We start from the raw sequence: 17291 nt of genomic DNA, 5'->3' as shown, positions 1-17291 counted from the left end.
TTTTTCGATCTTTCTCTTTCGGATTTTGCATGGGACTTAGAAGAACTCTCAGCGAAAGGTTGCACGTTGTCCCTGCTGTGCCCACACAACCCTCTCGCTTCTCTCTCTCTCTCTCTCTCTCTCTCTCTCTCTCCACCCCCCCTTCCCGTCTCTGCCTCTCGCTCTCCCATTGCTGTGACTTCCATTTTATTTCTTCCGCCATCTTTCCCCCACTAGGCTGTGTTGCTTGTATTCCCACATCCCCTGTGAATCTCTTCCGTGCCCCCTTTCCTCGCACACCACATTCCTCCCGTCTCCCTTTCTCTCTGTCCTGACACTTTCTTCCCTCCTCCATGCCCCCCCTCCATCCCCACAAGCAGCCCAGAGCCGGCATGGTGGCTTTCGAAAGCCTGTGTTGCCTGTGCGCTCTGCTCAAAACGGAGGCAACGAGTCACGTCTACACAGCAGTTTCTTCACTGTTTGGGGTGCCTGGATGTTTTTGCACCATTTGGGAGGGATCAGTTTTAAAAACCACCACCACCAAATGTGTGTGTAGCTCAGGGTTCTACCAGTATCCTAGAATCTCCCTTTTTGTTTATCGGTGGCTCTGTTTTCCCTTCAAAGTACCCGGCATGACGCTACTGAGTTCAGCATTAGAACATCAGGACATCAGAAGAGCCCTGTTGGATCAGACCAAGGGTTCATCTAGTCCACCACTCTGTTCACACAGGGGCCAACCAGCTGTTGATCAGAAACCCACAAGCTGGACGTCATGGTGCAACAGCACCCTCCCGCCCATGTTCCCCAGCAACTGGTGCATATAGGCTTACTGCCTGGGATACTGGAGATAGCACATAGCCATCAAGGCTAAGAGCCATGGATAGTCTTCTCCTCCAGGCATTTATCTTGCAGCATAATATCATTTTGTGACTACTTATTGTTTGTTGCAGTTGTATCTCAATCATCTTGAGAACCTCAAGGTGGTTTCCCTGGGGTGGTGACTTTTTTGTCTTCACAACACCCCTGCGAGGTAGGCTAGGCTGAGAGACGTTGACTTGGCCACGGTCACCCGGAGACCTTCACGGACTACCTCCTGAAGTTGAGAGCAGCTTGACGAGGAAAGCAATTTACCAGGGTGGACGTGGGCCCACCCTCACTGGAAGACTTCAAGCAAAGCATGCTCTAGTTCAGGGGTTGGCAGCCTGGTACCCTCAAGATGTTTCGGACTACAACTCCCATAAACCCCAGGCAGCATGGCCAGTGATCCCAAAGATCAGCCTCCGGAGGGTGGAAAATGTAACATCCGTTTTTTAAAAAGGGTCATGTGAGCCGCCTTGAGTATCTTGCAAGAGGGGGAAAGCCAGGATATAAATGGAATAAATAAAGAAAAGGCAGATATTGAGCTCCTTCGGGGGGGGGGGGAATCGCGTTCCCTTTATCCAAATGATAAGAACCGAGTGCGTAGCACGCAACAAACGTTTGGCCTGCAAAGTCCTAGCACTTTTCCTTGAGAAGCTCATTGCGGGAATAAATAACACTCACAGTCCTTATTCATCAGTAAAGTTCTTTTACAGAGGTTTTCTCATCAGTTTAGTATAAACATTCATTTACACGCATGGTCATCATAATCATCATAAAACATCAACACGGACCTCCAAACACCCAACACCCTAAACCTAGCCCTAACAAGATGCCATTAAACACTGTGCATCTTAAATACATTTCACCACTAGTATTGCAACATACTTGATTCTCCAATTAACCGATTGTCCTCTGTCCATGTCTGACAACGTAGACCACGTCCTCCACGCTCCGGCTGCAATCTTGCCAAGTCCAGAAACATGATGACAAAGCATTTAACCCTCTGTGGGTAAAATTCTACTCAACACCCTTACCGTTGGCTCTGACGCGCCAATCACACGGAGGAAGAGAAGCGACCACATGGCCCATTCAGTTTAGTGGGACATCGCCCTCTAGTGGGCGTTTTGTAGCGAAATCTCTCCTGCAGAGGTCAGGAAATTGCGGCATAAGAACATCAGAAGTGCCCTGCTGGATCAGACCGAGGGTCCATCTAGTCCAGCACTCTGTTCACACAGTGGCCAACCACCCTCCCACCCATGTTCCCCAGCAACTGGTGCACACAGGCTTAATGCCTCGGATACTGGAGGTAGCACACAACCATCAGGGCTAGTAGCCATGGATAGCCTTCTCCACCAGGAATTTATCCTACCCCCTTCGTGTTTAATGAAGATTATTTTATAACATGGGGGGGGGGGGAATGGCGGAAGGAGCGGGTGCCACTCAGGCGGCACACGGCATCATTCAAATGACCCGCGGAGATCCGTGTGTGGCCGGTCACCCGCGCATGTTAAAACGCTCGTCTGAAGCAGCTCATTAACCCCCTCACGTAACGCTACAACCCAGTGGGGTCTTCCCACGAAGCTGACCGTTGGGAGATTTAGGTCAGATAAAGGGAAGGACGCCTTTCACGCGACACGGAGTTAAACTATGGAACTCGCTGCCACAGGACGTAGCGATGGCCCCCACTTTGGATGGCGTTGGGTAAATTCCTGCAGGAGAAGGCTACCAATGGCTACCAGCCCTGATGGCTATGTGCTAGTATAAGAGGGAGTAAGCCTATCGATGCCAGTTGCTGGGGAACATGGGCGGGAGAGTGCTCTTGTAAATTTGTTTTTAGCTGTGTATATTTACTGTTTTATACTGTATGTTTTTATCTGTACGCCACCCTGAGATCTTATTGATATCGGGCAGGATATAAATGTTATAAATAAATAAATAAATCCACAAAGCTTTTATTAAGGAGCAACAATCTCTTCTACCTGAAGAGAGTCTAATCTCTTGGAAACTACCCCCTAGGCAAAACTATGCAAACTAAGTGAGACAATTGTCCGCTCAAGAAGAACAAGAAGCCCCTTCCCAAATGCTCGTAACTTCAGAGAGCCTGGTGCGGAGGCAGGTTCTGGCGTAATCGAACTGACTTTCTCACACCTTCCTTCCGTGCCGTGTGTTTGAGATTCTGGCGGACCCTAGCATCACCTAGCTTGTCGGGACGCTCACCTCTGGAAGAAACCTCACTTCCCACTGAATGTGTAGGATTTGGCCTTGAGGAGATGAGCTCTGGAGAGGGCTGACTCCCAGCTGGGGAATCGCCCCTGAGAGCTTCCTCCCCCACTGGTATGGGCTGGCTGATGTCTAGCGCTGCCTCCTCTAGGTCCGAATTGGATTCTGATTGATTACCTGAAACACCTTCTCCCAAAACACGGGCAGTAGGGTTAGACATGACAAGTTTAATCTAGTTTGCTAGATCTCTGAATATAATGGGCAGTCTCAGCAGAAAAGAAGTTGTATGAAGGAACTTAGCACTTTACTAGTTTAATCTAGTTTACGCTGACCCTATGGAAAGGAGGGCAGGGCTCCTGTATCTTAAACAGTTGTACAGAAAAGGGAATTTCAGCCGGTAACATTTGTATACCTGCAGCACCCGGCGAAATCCCCCTCTTCATCGCAACAGTTTAAGCTGCAGGAGCCCTGCCCTCTTTTGTATCCGGTCACTCCAGTATAGCTCCTCCATTTTATAGAATTGAAATGATGCATTTTGGTTGTATAAAACGATACGAAACAATTCGTATAAGACATTGATACTATGTCGCTTGAGTTCTTCCCATTTCAAGGGAAGTTATCACCCAGTGGATGTTCAAGACCAGCTGCCTGCGATTAAAGAGTTAAGAGTGATCTGATGAAGTTACAAAGCTATAAATATCCGGAGTAACTGTTATCTTACCCTGCTGTGTACACCACTTGGACTGTTTGGCATTGAGAATTTCATTTATATGTTCACAGTCATTGTTCAGTGTGTCATAAATAGTTGTCACTTACTACAATAGTTTTTTCATATATTATTGGTACCTTGAAATCCCCTCTTCATCACAACAGTTAAAGCTGTAGGAGCCCTGCCCTCTTTCATATCTAGTCACTCTAATTTAAGAGGGCAGGGCTCCTGCAGCTTTAACTGTTGTGATGAAGAGGGGATTTCACCCGGTGCTCCCTGGACACCTGCTGAAATTCCCTTTTCTGTATAACTATTACATGAGTCCTGTCCTTAGGGTGACCATATGAAAAGGAGGACAGAGCTCCTGTATCCTTAACAGTTGCATAGAAAAGGGAATTTCAGCATAGAATCATAGAATAGTAGAGTTGCAAGGGGCCTATGAGGCCATTGAGTCCAAACCCCTGCTCAGTGAAGGAATCCACCTTAAAGCATCCCTGACAGATGGCTGTCTAGCTGCCTCCAGTGTGGGAGAGCCCACAACCTCCCTAGGTACCTGATTCCATTGTCGTACTGCTCTAACAGTCAGGAAGTTTTTCCTGATGTCCAGCCGGAATCTGGCTTCCTGTCACTTGAGCCTATGATTCTGTTTCCTGCACTCTGGGATGATCGAGAAGAGATCTTGGCCCTCCTCTGTGTGACAACCTTTCAAGGCTTTGAAGAATGCTATCATGTCTCCCCTCCATCTTCTCTTCTCCAGGCTAAACATGCCCAGTTCTTTCAGTCTCTCTTCATAGGGCTTTGTTTCCAGACCCCTGATCATCCTGGTTGCCCTCCTCTGAACCCCCTCCAGGTTGTCTACATCCTTCTTGAATTGTGGTGCCCAGAACTGGATGCAGTACTCAGGATGAGGCCTAACCAGGGCCGAATCGAGGGGAACCAGTACCTTGCGCAATTTGGAAGCTATATTTTTCTCTCTTTTCCTCTTCCTTTTCTACAACATTTTTATAACATTTTTGTCATTAGGTTAGGTTATTATTTGGTGGTTGCTGCTCTTATTATTATTATTTGTAGCAGTATTAGACTGTCCACAATTGGAGGCAGTGCTTGGCTAGATGAACCCTTGGTCTCATCCAGCGTATCAGCTTACTTTTCTTTACGGAAACAGTCCTTTGAATGTGCTTATTCTTAAGTTTTATTTTTACACCGTTATGTTGTACCATTGTGTTTTTGCCACAAGATGGCAGTATTGCCCTATGTTCCTGGCACCAGCCTCCTGGCTTTGGGCTTCTTGTTTAACAAGAAGTCTAATTTAAAGGGCACTTTTCCAGTTTAATCCCAGTTGCCAGGAGCCAAAAACTTTGAGGGGTATCTGAGTGAAACTAGGTGGTCTCAAACTTGGAATTCTTCATGCTGCCCCCATCCCAGAAGAACCCTGCTGTGTTAAAGGGGAGGGGCTATTATTGGACTTGTTCTGTTGCTTCACATTATGCATTACAAAGTTAATGCAAGTCTCTGCCCTTGAGGGGCATACAAAATAGGATTCTGCCTCGCTTCTTTCCTCCTTTGGCACACGTATAACTTCAAGGCTCAACTTCTGCAATGCGCTCTACATAGGGCTACCTGTGTGCCTAGTCCGGAAACTTCAACTAGTTCAAAATATGGCAGCCAGGCTGGTCAACGGTACACCTGGGGGTGACCACATTACACCAGTCTTAACATCTCTTCGCTGGCTGCCAATTAGTTTCCGGGCGAAGTATAAAGTGTTGGTTATCACCTTTAAAGCCCGATATGGTTTGGGTCCAGGTTACCTGCGGGATCGCCTTCTCCCGTACAATCCACCCTACAGGTCTTCCGGGGCGAATTTACGCCAGTCAGCCAAAATTAAGCTGACAATTGTTAACCCAGAAGACTTTTTCTTCTGCCACCCCCAGACTGTGGAATGGCCTGCTGGGAGAGATTCGTCAGCTTAATAATCTCTCTGAGTTTAAGACAGCCATAAAGATTGATCTCTTCTGGCAGGCCTGCCCAGATGAATTTTATTTATTTATTTATTTATTTATTATTTATTTATTTATTACATTTCAATACCGCCCAATAGCCGACATTTTAAGATGTCCGATTGTTATTTTAATATTGTATCAGTTTTGCATGTTTTTAATCAGTCTTATGCATTTTCTGGTATGCTTAAAGTTGTTCCCCACTTGGATCCAGAGGGAGAGGCGGATAAGAAATAAATTTATTATTATTATTATTATTATTATTATTATTATTATTATTATTATTGTGCACCTTTCTCTCTCTTTTTCTTGCAGTATGATTACAGCTTCAGGACAGAACAGAGCGCTGCAGCCAGACTGCCTCCCAGTCCATCCAGGGGTCAGCAGCTACCACAGTCCTGAACGCTGCCAGATTCTGGTGGATGAAGAACACGTACTACTGAGAGGGGATTTGATCCCCTCCCCAACACGTAACTTTCTCCCAATTCCCCTTCCCCCGACAAGCAGTGTTACTGGAACCCTTACCAGCAAAGGGGATAATTCATTCTCTCTTTCTCTCTCTCTCGCTCTCTCTCATCACCTCTCTTTGTATGATATAACTGGATAGGATCTCTTTCCCCTTTTTATGTACCTGTTGTAGTTTCGGAGGCTTTGGACTGTGTCATTCCCTTTCATCATACATCCTCTGGAATCATTCTACACTGTAACTGATTGAACACAAACCTTGATGGATGGGTTTTTCCATCCATCCCCCTTTTTATTTTATTTTAATGTCCTAATAGCCGGCTTTGTCGAGGAGTCTCTAAAATCCAGCGAAGACACCTTCATCGGAATATCTCGCACAGTCTAAGAAGCGCTGGGCGCCTGCTCCGTGGCTTTTAACGGTGCCTCCGAACTTCTGGGCACCAGCTTGTTTTGGAAGCAAGGTTAAAACCACAAGCCCTGAGCAGTATTCTAACCCATGTGGGTCTACAAAATAACAGCATATCATCTGCACTGAACTTGTATGGTTTGGGGTGGGCTGGGGTGGGGTGGGTTCTCCAGATTGTACAGAGACGCTGAAACCGTACGTCGCGCATTCAGTTGACAAGTGTTCTTCCGTGACCTGTGGTGGTTTCGCGCCGCACCGGCTTATAAAGTGGGAGAAAAGAAAACACATCTCTTTGCTTTCTCCTCGTCAAAATCACACAACCGATCTTCTGTGGTTGGGAATCAGCTCAAGACCTTTGGAGGACGGACTTGCGTTTGGTTCATGCAGATGCCTGGAACTGCACTAGCCCCGATCCATTCAACGCGACGGCACGAGCTAAGCGGTTTTCTCCAAAGATCGCTCCATTCCTTACAGAGTTTCCAAGCCTTTTTTTCTGTGTGTGTGTATTTGTTTTTGTAAGCACCTCACTTTTTTTCAACGGAGAGGAATCGCTCCAGACGTTTGCATAGAAGCCCAGGAGACGTTCTTTGTTGCTCTCTCGGAATTTGAACCGTACAGCGACCTTAGGAAAATGTCCCCGAGTACCTTTCTTTGCCTAGAAATACTTGAACATGGCAACTAACAAAAAGAGCCAATCGAATGTGCCACTTCCTCGGCCTGGGTTTTAAGCCTTTCTGTCTCCCCGCCCAGTTGGGCTGCTTACGATGAGATCAACCACCGTGTGTGCCTCAGAAGCCTTCGCGGAAGGAACTAAAGACTTCAGTTCTCAACGAGGCTGGTCCAGTTTTGCCGGTCCCAGAAGAACGTCAAGCTTCAGTCTCCAGCATGTTCACAACGGGCGTCTCAGCCCTTCCGTTCTGAGCCCCCAAATGCATGTCTCGGCGGAGTCTGTTATTGAAATTTTAAGTTATTTTGGAACGCCTGTGTGATCTCCTGTGCTGCTTTATTCGTAGGCCTCTGCCGGAGAACAAATGCTATGTTACGGCAGCAAAGAGGGACAGGATTATGATGATTATAGTTTTTTAATTTTTTTTTTGTATTTCTTCTCTTGCAAAAACAAAGTGGAAAGGTTCGCCTGTGTACCATGTAAATACTGACTGTCCCTCACTGTATTAAAATGCAATAGCCGTGGTTATGATTATGAAAAGGTAGCTGATCTTGTGGGTTGTTTGAGCTACCATGTCTTTTTTACGCTTCCCCTTTTAGCGGTTAACTCTGTAGCAAGGGGTCCTCTCTCCCCAACCCTAAAATTTAGAATTGCGTTCTGCAGGAAAGGAAAACAAGATTTCTGGAGGGTTTAAGCTTCACGCTGTGTAGCCAAATCCAACCAACTAGTTCACTCCAGCTACTGCAGCTCGTAAGAGGGTTGGGTGTTCCAGGATGACTCATCCAATCCCCTATGAGGCTCAATGTATCTATTCAGTTTTCATTCCTGGCGCTGGCTTGTAAACTTTGCCTCAAGAGCATCCAGATGTACCTGCCTTTTCCTTGGGTTCTGATGGGGAGGGAAAAGGCAGCTATAACAGTTCAGCAGTAGAGCCAATGGTTTCATTGCAGGTTCTTTCATTGGGATCTCCCATTAAAAGGATCCCTTAGTAGCAAGAGATGTGAAGTTCCTCTAGGCCTGAGGCCCTACAAAGCTTCTGTCAATTCAGGGCTAGATAGATCTTCTGTAAGAGAAAACTGTAAACATACCCAGAGCATTTCTCTTCCCCCTGAATTCTGTTTTCTTTCCTGACCTGGTGCGTCGGCCCTTGCTGCTGTCCCTTATTTTATTTTATCCGTTAGGTCGTGTTCAAATTGGCAATTGTGTGGTCACCGGCAACTAGTAGGGAGGAAATGCCAGTGGAATGTGTACAGTATTCAGAGTTTCGTAGATCGGGCTTTTGTCTGCCACGGATGTATTCCGAGATTCTGGCTTAAGTATTCATGTGTCTTTTTTTATTTCTGTGAGCAGTTGAAGAAGGAACCGTGAGGTCCAAAATATGCTCCATTGAGTTCTCATGGTGGAATTTCAAGGCTGCGCTCCCACGGCGGCTTTCCGGATTCCTGATGCGCACAATTTGTACTCCTCTACCACCACGCACAAACACACGCCCTGAGCAGGACGTTCCTTGCTCCTACTTCACCATCAACACGGGTTTCTATCACAAGGGGAAACTAAGCAGTAGAAACTCCATGCCCATGTGTACTGCAGATTTTGATACATTGGCACAGTTTGTCCGATGCCTTCGTTAAAGCTGCGCAGGTCTGCCTTTCGGCCTGGGGAATGCCCCTTCCCCTTTTCAAGATGTGTTCATTGATTTGATCTACATTTTACCTGTCAGTTTTGACAGCCTTTCTTCTTCCTTTCTTTGCTAATGAATAAACAGTAATCATTAGAGAAGTTGAAGATGGTCCATTTGGGCTTGGCATTATTACTATTTTTAAAAAAATAGCCTTCCCCAACCTGGTGCCCTTCAAATGAATTGGACTACCACTCCCAACATCCCTGATCATTGGCCATACTGGCTGAAGTCCAAAACATCTGGGGGTCACCATATTGGGGGAAGCTGGTTTAAAATTTGGGACAATGGTGCTGATGGGGTTGATTGTGAGGCAGGGGCTTGGAGGGACCACGGTTTCTCCTCTTTGCCTCTATTCGTTTACAAGGTCTCCTGCAATTGAAGGGCTGTCCAAGCCAGGGTGACCATATGAAAAGGAGGACAGGGCTCCTGCATCTTTAACAGATGTATAGAAAAGGGAATTTCAGCAGGTGTCATTTGTCTGCATGCAGCACCTGGTGAAACTCCCTCTTCATCACAGCAGTGAAAGCTGCAGGTGCCCTTCCTTCTTTTGTATCTGATCACTCTGGTATAGCTCCTGCAGCTTGAACTGTTGTGATGAAGAGGGACTTTCACCAGGTGCTGCATGCATACAAATGACACCTGCTGAAATTCCCTTTTCTATGCATCTGTCAAAGATACAGGAACCCTGTCCTCCTTTTCATATGGTCAACCTATTCCAACCCAATTACAAGCCCTAAGAAGGGAGAGCAACCAGGGGCCATGAAGTTGGCCAGCCGGTTAGCAGCACCTGGACGGTAGACTGAGCTGTAGCCAGACAGGTCACCTGGTCATGGTTTCCTCCATGGCATGAGATGTATTGAATTTCTATTTAAATTAAAGTCAGTGTCCAAATTGGTATCCCCCTCTATTCCTTTCTGTGCATGATGTGTTTCCACTTTGGAGGCAAATCATAACTGACACCCCTAAATGTACCACTTAAAAAAAAGTGCTGAGCCAACCCTGCACATTGAAAGTTAGCATATCAGGGAGGGCTATTTTTATCCCCTTCTCCCTGACGTGCTAGTTTGTAGGGAGAGGGGTTGTACAAGGAAGCATCTCATTCACACGTGCCTCTTCAACTCAGTCAGAAGTGGCACAGATAAGGAAGAGAGGTTTTACCACCTCAAGTTAGCACCAGGCCCGTACAGATAAACTTTCTGTGGGTTCAGTGTGAGGATGAGCTGACCCCTTTTCTCTCACGCCTGAGGAAAGTCTCTGAAAATGGGGCTCTTCCAGAGATATGTTTTCCTGTAGGGCAGGCTGGTCCTGCAATGAGCATGTACAGAAAATCCCCACTGCCCATAATGGTAATTTTGAGGCCTACACAGGTGGTGTTCTATTCCTTCCCTACTGGTGGTTGCTAGGAAACGCACACATTGGCCCCATTCAGAAGACACCTTAAACCATGGCGGTTAAGCCGGGAAGCCACGCCGTGTTCAGAAGACACCTTAAACCATGGCTTTAGCCATGGCGAATAAAGCAAAAAGCCTTCTTCACTGTGGTTAAAGCCATGGTTTAAGGTTCTTCTGAACACGGCGTGGCTTGCTGGCTTAACCGCCATGGTTTAAGGTGTCTTCTGAACGGGCCCAATGGCTCTTGTCTCCCCCTAGTGGACATTGCCGCTACAACTTTTGCAAAGTGTTTTGAAAGTCTGGCCTCTTGGGTCCTTTCCAGATGTGACAAATATCTATACAAAGATGGCACTTTTGTATAGGGAAAGGCACATCAGCACTGTATACCGTGTTGCATGTAACAATTGCACGCATGTCTGTTGTGCTATGTATCCATGCACTGGTCTGTGCCAATCCTAGTTTCCCAGTACGTGTGTGTGCACTTCCTGCTGACCTTTCAAAGTGCTTCCTGTCTGTGGTTCCAGCAACCACCATTAGGGGGAGACAACGGGTTCATTCATGCAGTACAGTTCGACCACTGTACCTGAGCTGCGGTCACCTGGATATTCAGATTGCACGGGCAATCGGCAGTGTCTATTGTCCTATAGGTTGATACACTTACTCCTGTAATCGTGGTATCTGAAAAAAGGGTGTCCACGGTTGTGCAAATGCTCTGCACACAGCCCAACTCACACCAGCAATGACATGCAAGTGCATCAGACGACATGAACTGGCTCTAAGCAGATCAAATCCGTGGAGGAAATGTCATTTTCCCAACGGAGCTTATACCCACCCAATTTCAAATTTCGATTTGAGAGAGGCAAGAAATTAAGGATTAAGCTTAAACGGCAGTATATTTTTCCTTTAAAATTGTGGGTGTGTTTTGCCAGAAGTGGAGGAAATAGACTTTCAAGGGATGCAACGTGAAATGCGTTGGTAAAAGCAGCCGTTTTGAGCCATCAGATCATACAGGCAAAAATAAATGCTTTTGTTATGCAGTTGGGGAATCTTTGGTTGTGTTGTGTTAGTGTGTGTGTGCGTGTGTGTGTGTATTTTTTTTTAAGATGCTATGCATTTTTATGATGGGACGTGGAAAGTGGATTAACTTGTTCATTAATCCTATTAATATCCTTTCATATTTATTTTAGATTGCCTTCCTTGTATTTTACAAAGGGAAGTTCGTGTCTGAGAATTTAGTCTGTATTCTTAATATAATTTGTTAAATAAAAGTTTTAACCTGCCCTTTTGTCCATTTCATCAAAAAAATCCTCTCTTGCTGCCATTTAAATTTGAGGCCGGTTATCTCTGTCCCCGTATGGTTTCTAAAAGACAGTTTTACTAATTGGGTGGAGTGTAGTTGAACATTCAGATGGAGGAACTGCATGTTCAACTCCTTCGCCAAACTTCAACAACTCCCTTTGTGTAGAAAGCCAGCACCTCAGGGATAAGCATTCTTCTAACCTAGCCTTCTCCTTGAACTGCTGGTTTTCCACTTAGATGGAAGTAGAACTGAACTGATAAGGTCCCTAGAGGACTGTACCACATGCCAAGAAAACGTCAGTGAAAGCTGGTGTCCCTCCAAGAGTCAGTAATGACTCAGTGCTTGCATGAGAGGTTCCTTTCCTTCCTTTCCCTTCTCCGCTTTTGAGGTTCGGGGTGGTTCTTTATAGAACCCGGGTTACTAGTCCTCATGGCTGCAAAGGCACATGCTTCTGTGTGGTCTGGCCCTGGGTTAGGCTGCTTCCTATGTTCCTCTGCCTCACTATTGCCACCTCCTTGCCCAGCAACCCTTTCCTTCTGGCCCAGAGGGCAGCAAGCGAGTCAAAAATGGCAGCGAGGAACAACTGCGTCCGCGTTACGTGTCTGCTGTCCCCCTGGCATAGGCGTGCACAGGGGGTGTGCCGGATGTGCCCAGGCACACCCTAATGCCTCGCTGTGCATGCTCATAGACATTCCCTGCTCAGCCCAGGCTCCTTCATCCTGTCATATGAAGGGAGAGAGACAAGCAGTGACTCTGGGAGTCACACCATGCTCGGGGCGCTTCCTAATGTCCTTTGTGACTGAGTGTACAATAAATGTTCACCTTTAAAAATAAAAATGTGGGTGCACACCCAAATGAAATGTGTTGTGCACGCTTACGCTCCCTGGCTGTGGCGGGGTGGGGAGGAGGAGGAGTAGAAATTGGGGACAAAGGCAACGAGGAGGTCTACCAAAACCCGGCTCCATCTCTAGGCACGTCTGCTCAAAAGAGGCTTTAAAAACTAAAAAAAAATCAGTTCATGGTTCTCGTCGCCCCACTCTCCAGCCATGGCTATCGCCTTGCTTCAGTGCGGAAGCGGCCCTTGTTAAGAATGTCTAGCGACTTGTGTCTTCCAGATGGTTTGACCCTCCAACTCCCATTTCCTCCACCATTGGCTGTGTTGGTTAGGGTGGGTGGGAGTGGTAGGACAAAATATCTGGAGGGATACAAGTTGCCCACCCCCCAGTCTAGCAGAATAACAAGAATTAAAGCATCCCATTGGGAAAGCAGACAAGCCAAGTCCTGGCCGGTACAGCTTCTTGGCTTGGTCTGTCCCCGTTCCTCTCCCCCCCCCCCCAGGGGGGCGGGTTTGCTTCTTCCGCACGTCACGGCACAACCTGGCAGCCCGAGAAGGCGTTTCATCACTTGCTTGGCCACCCAGGCGGCCTCCCTCTCTTCCAGCGTTTCTTTTCTCGGGGACTGGCTAGGCTCAGGGCACGGTGGCCCCCTCGCGTCTCCGTGCGGTTTACAGGCTAGAAAGGAAGGAAAACAATGCTCTAATCGATTCAAGGATCCAGAAGACAAATATTATTAACTCCGAGCCTACAGGAACAAAACGGGGGTTTATAAAAGAGGCCGGGAATCCGAACCACCTTTAATGTGGTGCTGCTCTGAAGAACTGGCTGGCTCAGAATGCAGAGACAGCACTGTAGCACAGTGAGGGAGGATGCCTCTCTGCTTCCGGGATAATCGCAGGGTACAGTCCTCTACCGTACCACTTCAGACTGTATTTTTGAATGCCCATCCCATGTAAAACAACACCCCCCTGAGCTTAGACAACTAGCACTTCAGGGATTCCAGCCCTCTCCCCGGTGTGCTAGATTTCTACACGCAGGGCCTTTTTGCCATGCGAGAGCTTTCAAACATGCAATGTTTCCTTTTGGTTTCTGAAGCATCACAAGACCCGACCCTCTCCCTGATATGCTGAATTTCTACCTGCAGGGCCATTTTCCCATGCGGGAGCTTTCAAACTTGCAATGCTCATAATTGACTCACAAGACCAGAGCCTATGATCATGTCCTCTTGTCTTTATAATGCCACGGAACTCAGAGCATGGGGCATCATGTTCACAAAGAAAGGAACTCAGAGTGTGCTCAGAGTACATCTTGCTTGCTGTGGAATAACTATTTTTTAGGATTAGGGAAGGAAACTTCTTTGTCTGAGTAGTTGTGTCTTCACCACCAAGCCCCGAACCTCTTCTTTGAAATTAGAATTCCCCCGCCTAACAATTACTTTACATTTTGGATTTTATTTTATTTTTAGATCATGGTTCATGGTCCTAATTACGATGGAAGATTAATTTTGCCTTTTAAAACTATTTTGTAGTTTTAACTACCACAACTCATCATTATTTTTGTTAAACAACTGCTGGGACCTGCAACAAAATCTTGAAGTGTGGACAAGGTGCCAGCCATTAAGGGATGCCCTCCTCTGGATTACTCCATTCCATAACCTTGTCCCAATTTTCCATTCCACCCACCCACCTTGTTCATGCTTTGTGGCCATACAGTGTACTCAGTCCCCATTTGGCTGTTGTGGGGAGAGACCTGCCTTCAGTTTTCTCCTCGAAAAACTTTCTGTACTTCTGCAAACTCACAGTTAAACCTAGAATGCTCCTCTGTTCCTCTCTGTTCTCAGATGCCGTTTTGGCTACAATTGCGTTGGCGCTCACCACCTGAGCTTGCTATTCGTATCCGTGACCATAACAATAATTTGTCTGAACTTGACACGAGCTGAAGAATCATAGCATTGTGGAGTTGCAAGGGACCACAAAGGTCATCTAGACCAACCTCCTGCCGTGTGCAGGAAAACCAATTCAAACATCCATGAAAGGAGGCTTAACAGCCTCTTCTTAAAAACCTCCAGAGAAGGAGAACCCACAACCTCCGTAGGTAGAGTGTTCCACTCTTGTACAGAACTTACCGTTGGGAACATTTAGAAACATAGAATAGTAGAGTTGGAATTTATTTATTTATTTATTTATTTATTACATTTTTATACCGCCCAATAGCCGAAGCTCTCTGGGCGGTTCACAAAAACCGCCCAGAGGAAGGGGCCTATAAGGCATCAAGTCCAACCCCCTGCTCAATGCAGGAATCCACCCTAAAGCATCCCTGACAGATGGTTGTCCAGCTGCCTCTTGAAGGCATCTCAAGTGGGAGAGCCCACAACCTCCCTAGGACATTGGTTCCATTGTTGTACTGCTCTAACTGTCAGGAAGTTTTTCCTGATGTCCAGCTGGAATCTGGCTTCCTGTCACTTGAGCCTGTTATTCCGTGTCCTGCACTCTGGGAGGATCGAGAAGAGATCCTGGCCCTCCTCTGTGTGGCAACCTTTCAAGTCTTTGAAGAGTGCTCTCATGTCTCCCGTCAATCTTCCGTTCTCCAGGTTGTACATGCCCAGTTCTTTCAGTCCCTCCTCATAGGGCTTTTGGTTGTCCTATCCTGGTTGCCCTCCTCTGAACACTTTGACTTATATTTAATTGGAATCTAGGTAGGTGTAACTTATACCCATTATTTCGGGTCCTAATTTCTGTGGCCGTGGAAAGTAGTTCTTGACCGTCTTCCCCGTGGCAGACTTATGTACCTCAACGCCGCTAGCATGTCTCCCCTCAACCTTCTTTGCTCCAGACTGAACATCCCAAGTTCCTTCAACCTGTCCTCATAGGGCCTGTCTTCAAGTCCCTTAATCAAACCATTTGGGATCATCCCCCATCACCTGGCCTGTGGATTCCCAAACTGGATCCCCCTCTGCTTTGACCGTGGTTGGGTCCCTTCGCCCATGTATACATAATGATACCTCTTCCTTTTGGTAGGTCATCCCCACCTGGAGTGAGATGTGAATGTTAGAAGGAACATGAGCATTTATTCTACCAGCTGACCATGAAATGGGTCTCGCAGGAACTGGGGGAGGGGGGGAGAAACAGGTTTCTGGATGCATTTTTACGTCTGAACATCTTCTATTCCCTGCCCCGTGAGCCTCTTCCTGTTCCTCCCGGTTCTCTCTTTGAGTGGCCTTTGAATTAAATGAGATTAATTCCCTTGTTTTTGACAGTCTGTGTTTTTATAACCTCCTCGTCCAAATGAACACCAGCCTTCCCCAAGGAGCGCGTGTATTGGGGGCAGGGGCAGGGGACGGGGGAGTTTTATCTTTCAAAATGCTGTGGGACCCATCACTAGCACCTGATTGAATATCAAGGATTTGCGAGGGGGGGGACACACAGAGGTGCGGTGGAAATGTTAAAAGAGAATCAACCTGCTCTCCTGTCTGGAACTGGAATCTCTTTTCTGCCTGGGTGTTTTCACTAGCAACACATTCTGCGTTAAGAGAGGAGCCGAGCTACTGGCCAAAACATCAGCCCCGGGGTCTCAAGGGTGCCCGGACCACCCTGTTTCTTTTCTACTGGGGTGGCCCCGTCACATGTCTCCAAAACAGAGCCCCCAAAAGGCTTGCTGATATACATGCATTTCGCCTACGCTGATTATTAAGCACGGTTGCAAATTTGGAACGAATTATAATGTAGACAGACGTTCGGTACCTGTGCCCAGGGGGTCGGCGTGCCTCCTTCTCAGTCCGCCGTCCAGGTACCACTAACTGGGTGGATAAGTCCTTAATTCTTCAGCATCAGGAGTCTTCATCCTTAAACTACACTTGGTCTGGACCAGCGGCGGCTGGTGGTTCCCATGTCAGTGGGGTGGAGCGCCTTAAATGACGCCTTTATTTATATATTTATTTATTTATGTATGTATTTGTTGCATTTCTATACCGCCCAATAGCCGAAGCTCTCTGGGCGGTTTACAAAATTAAGACAATTCAAAACAAAACAACAGTATAAAACCATAATATGAAATACAATATAAAAGCACAACCAAGATAAAAACAGCAGCAATGCAAAAATACAAATTTAAAATACACATTTAAAACAGCAAAGATACAATTAATTTATAGACTGTTTAAATACTGAGAGAATAAAAAGTTCTTCACCTGGCGCCTAAAAGAATATAATGTAGGTGCCAAGTGAACCTCTTTAGGGAACTCATTCCACAGCCGGGGTGCCACAGCAGAGAAGGCCCTGCTCCTGGTAGCCACTTGCCTCACCTCCTTTGGCAGGGGCTCACGGAGAAGGACCCCTGAGGATGACCTTAGGGTCCGGGCAGGTACATATGAGAGGAGGCGTTCCTTCAGATAACCTGGCCCCTAGCCATTTAGGGCTTTAAATGTTAATACCAGCACTTTGAATCTGGCCCGGACCTGGACTGGCAGCGAATGAAGCTGGAAAGGGACCAGCGTGACGTGGTCCTGTCTGCAACCCAGAGCGGATTCACTGTCCCACTGACATGGAAGCCACCAGTAACCACTGGTCTCGTCCTCCAACAGACAGAGGGCATGGCTGTCAGCAGACTGTCCTCTGTTTTGAAAGTGTCCTCTATTTGAAGGAATGTCCCACAAAACCTGGCATTTTACCCAAACTTATTTTATTTATTTATTTATTTATTTATTTATTTATTTATTTATTTATTACATTTTTATACCACCCAATAGCCAAAGCTCTCTGGGCGGTTCACAAAAATTAAAAC

General features: G+C 46.7%; 1 protein-coding gene across 3 annotated transcripts in view; it reads left to right on the top strand.

The window, feature by feature from the left end:
• Nucleotides 1–11687, top strand: part of MVB12B (multivesicular body subunit 12B) — a 101625-nt gene extending 89938 nt beyond the window's left edge. For all 3 annotated transcript variants that reach the window (XM_063144559.1, XM_063144558.1, XM_063144556.1), the window contains exon 10: nt 6082–11687. In XM_063144559.1, coding sequence (XP_063000629.1) covers nt 6082–6168 — 87 coding nt within the window. In that variant the 3' untranslated portion in view covers nt 6169–11687. The remainder of the gene's footprint in view (nt 1–6081) is intronic.
• Nucleotides 11688–17291: the final 5604 nt, after the last annotated feature.

Source organism: Elgaria multicarinata, chromosome 19 (genome assembly GCF_023053635.1).
Source record: "Elgaria multicarinata webbii isolate HBS135686 ecotype San Diego chromosome 19, rElgMul1.1.pri, whole genome shotgun sequence".
Taxonomy (NCBI): domain Eukaryota; kingdom Metazoa; phylum Chordata; class Lepidosauria; order Squamata; family Anguidae; genus Elgaria; species Elgaria multicarinata.
The sequence above is the reverse complement of the archived record's forward strand: the minus strand, read 5'-3'. Positions and strand labels throughout refer to the sequence as shown.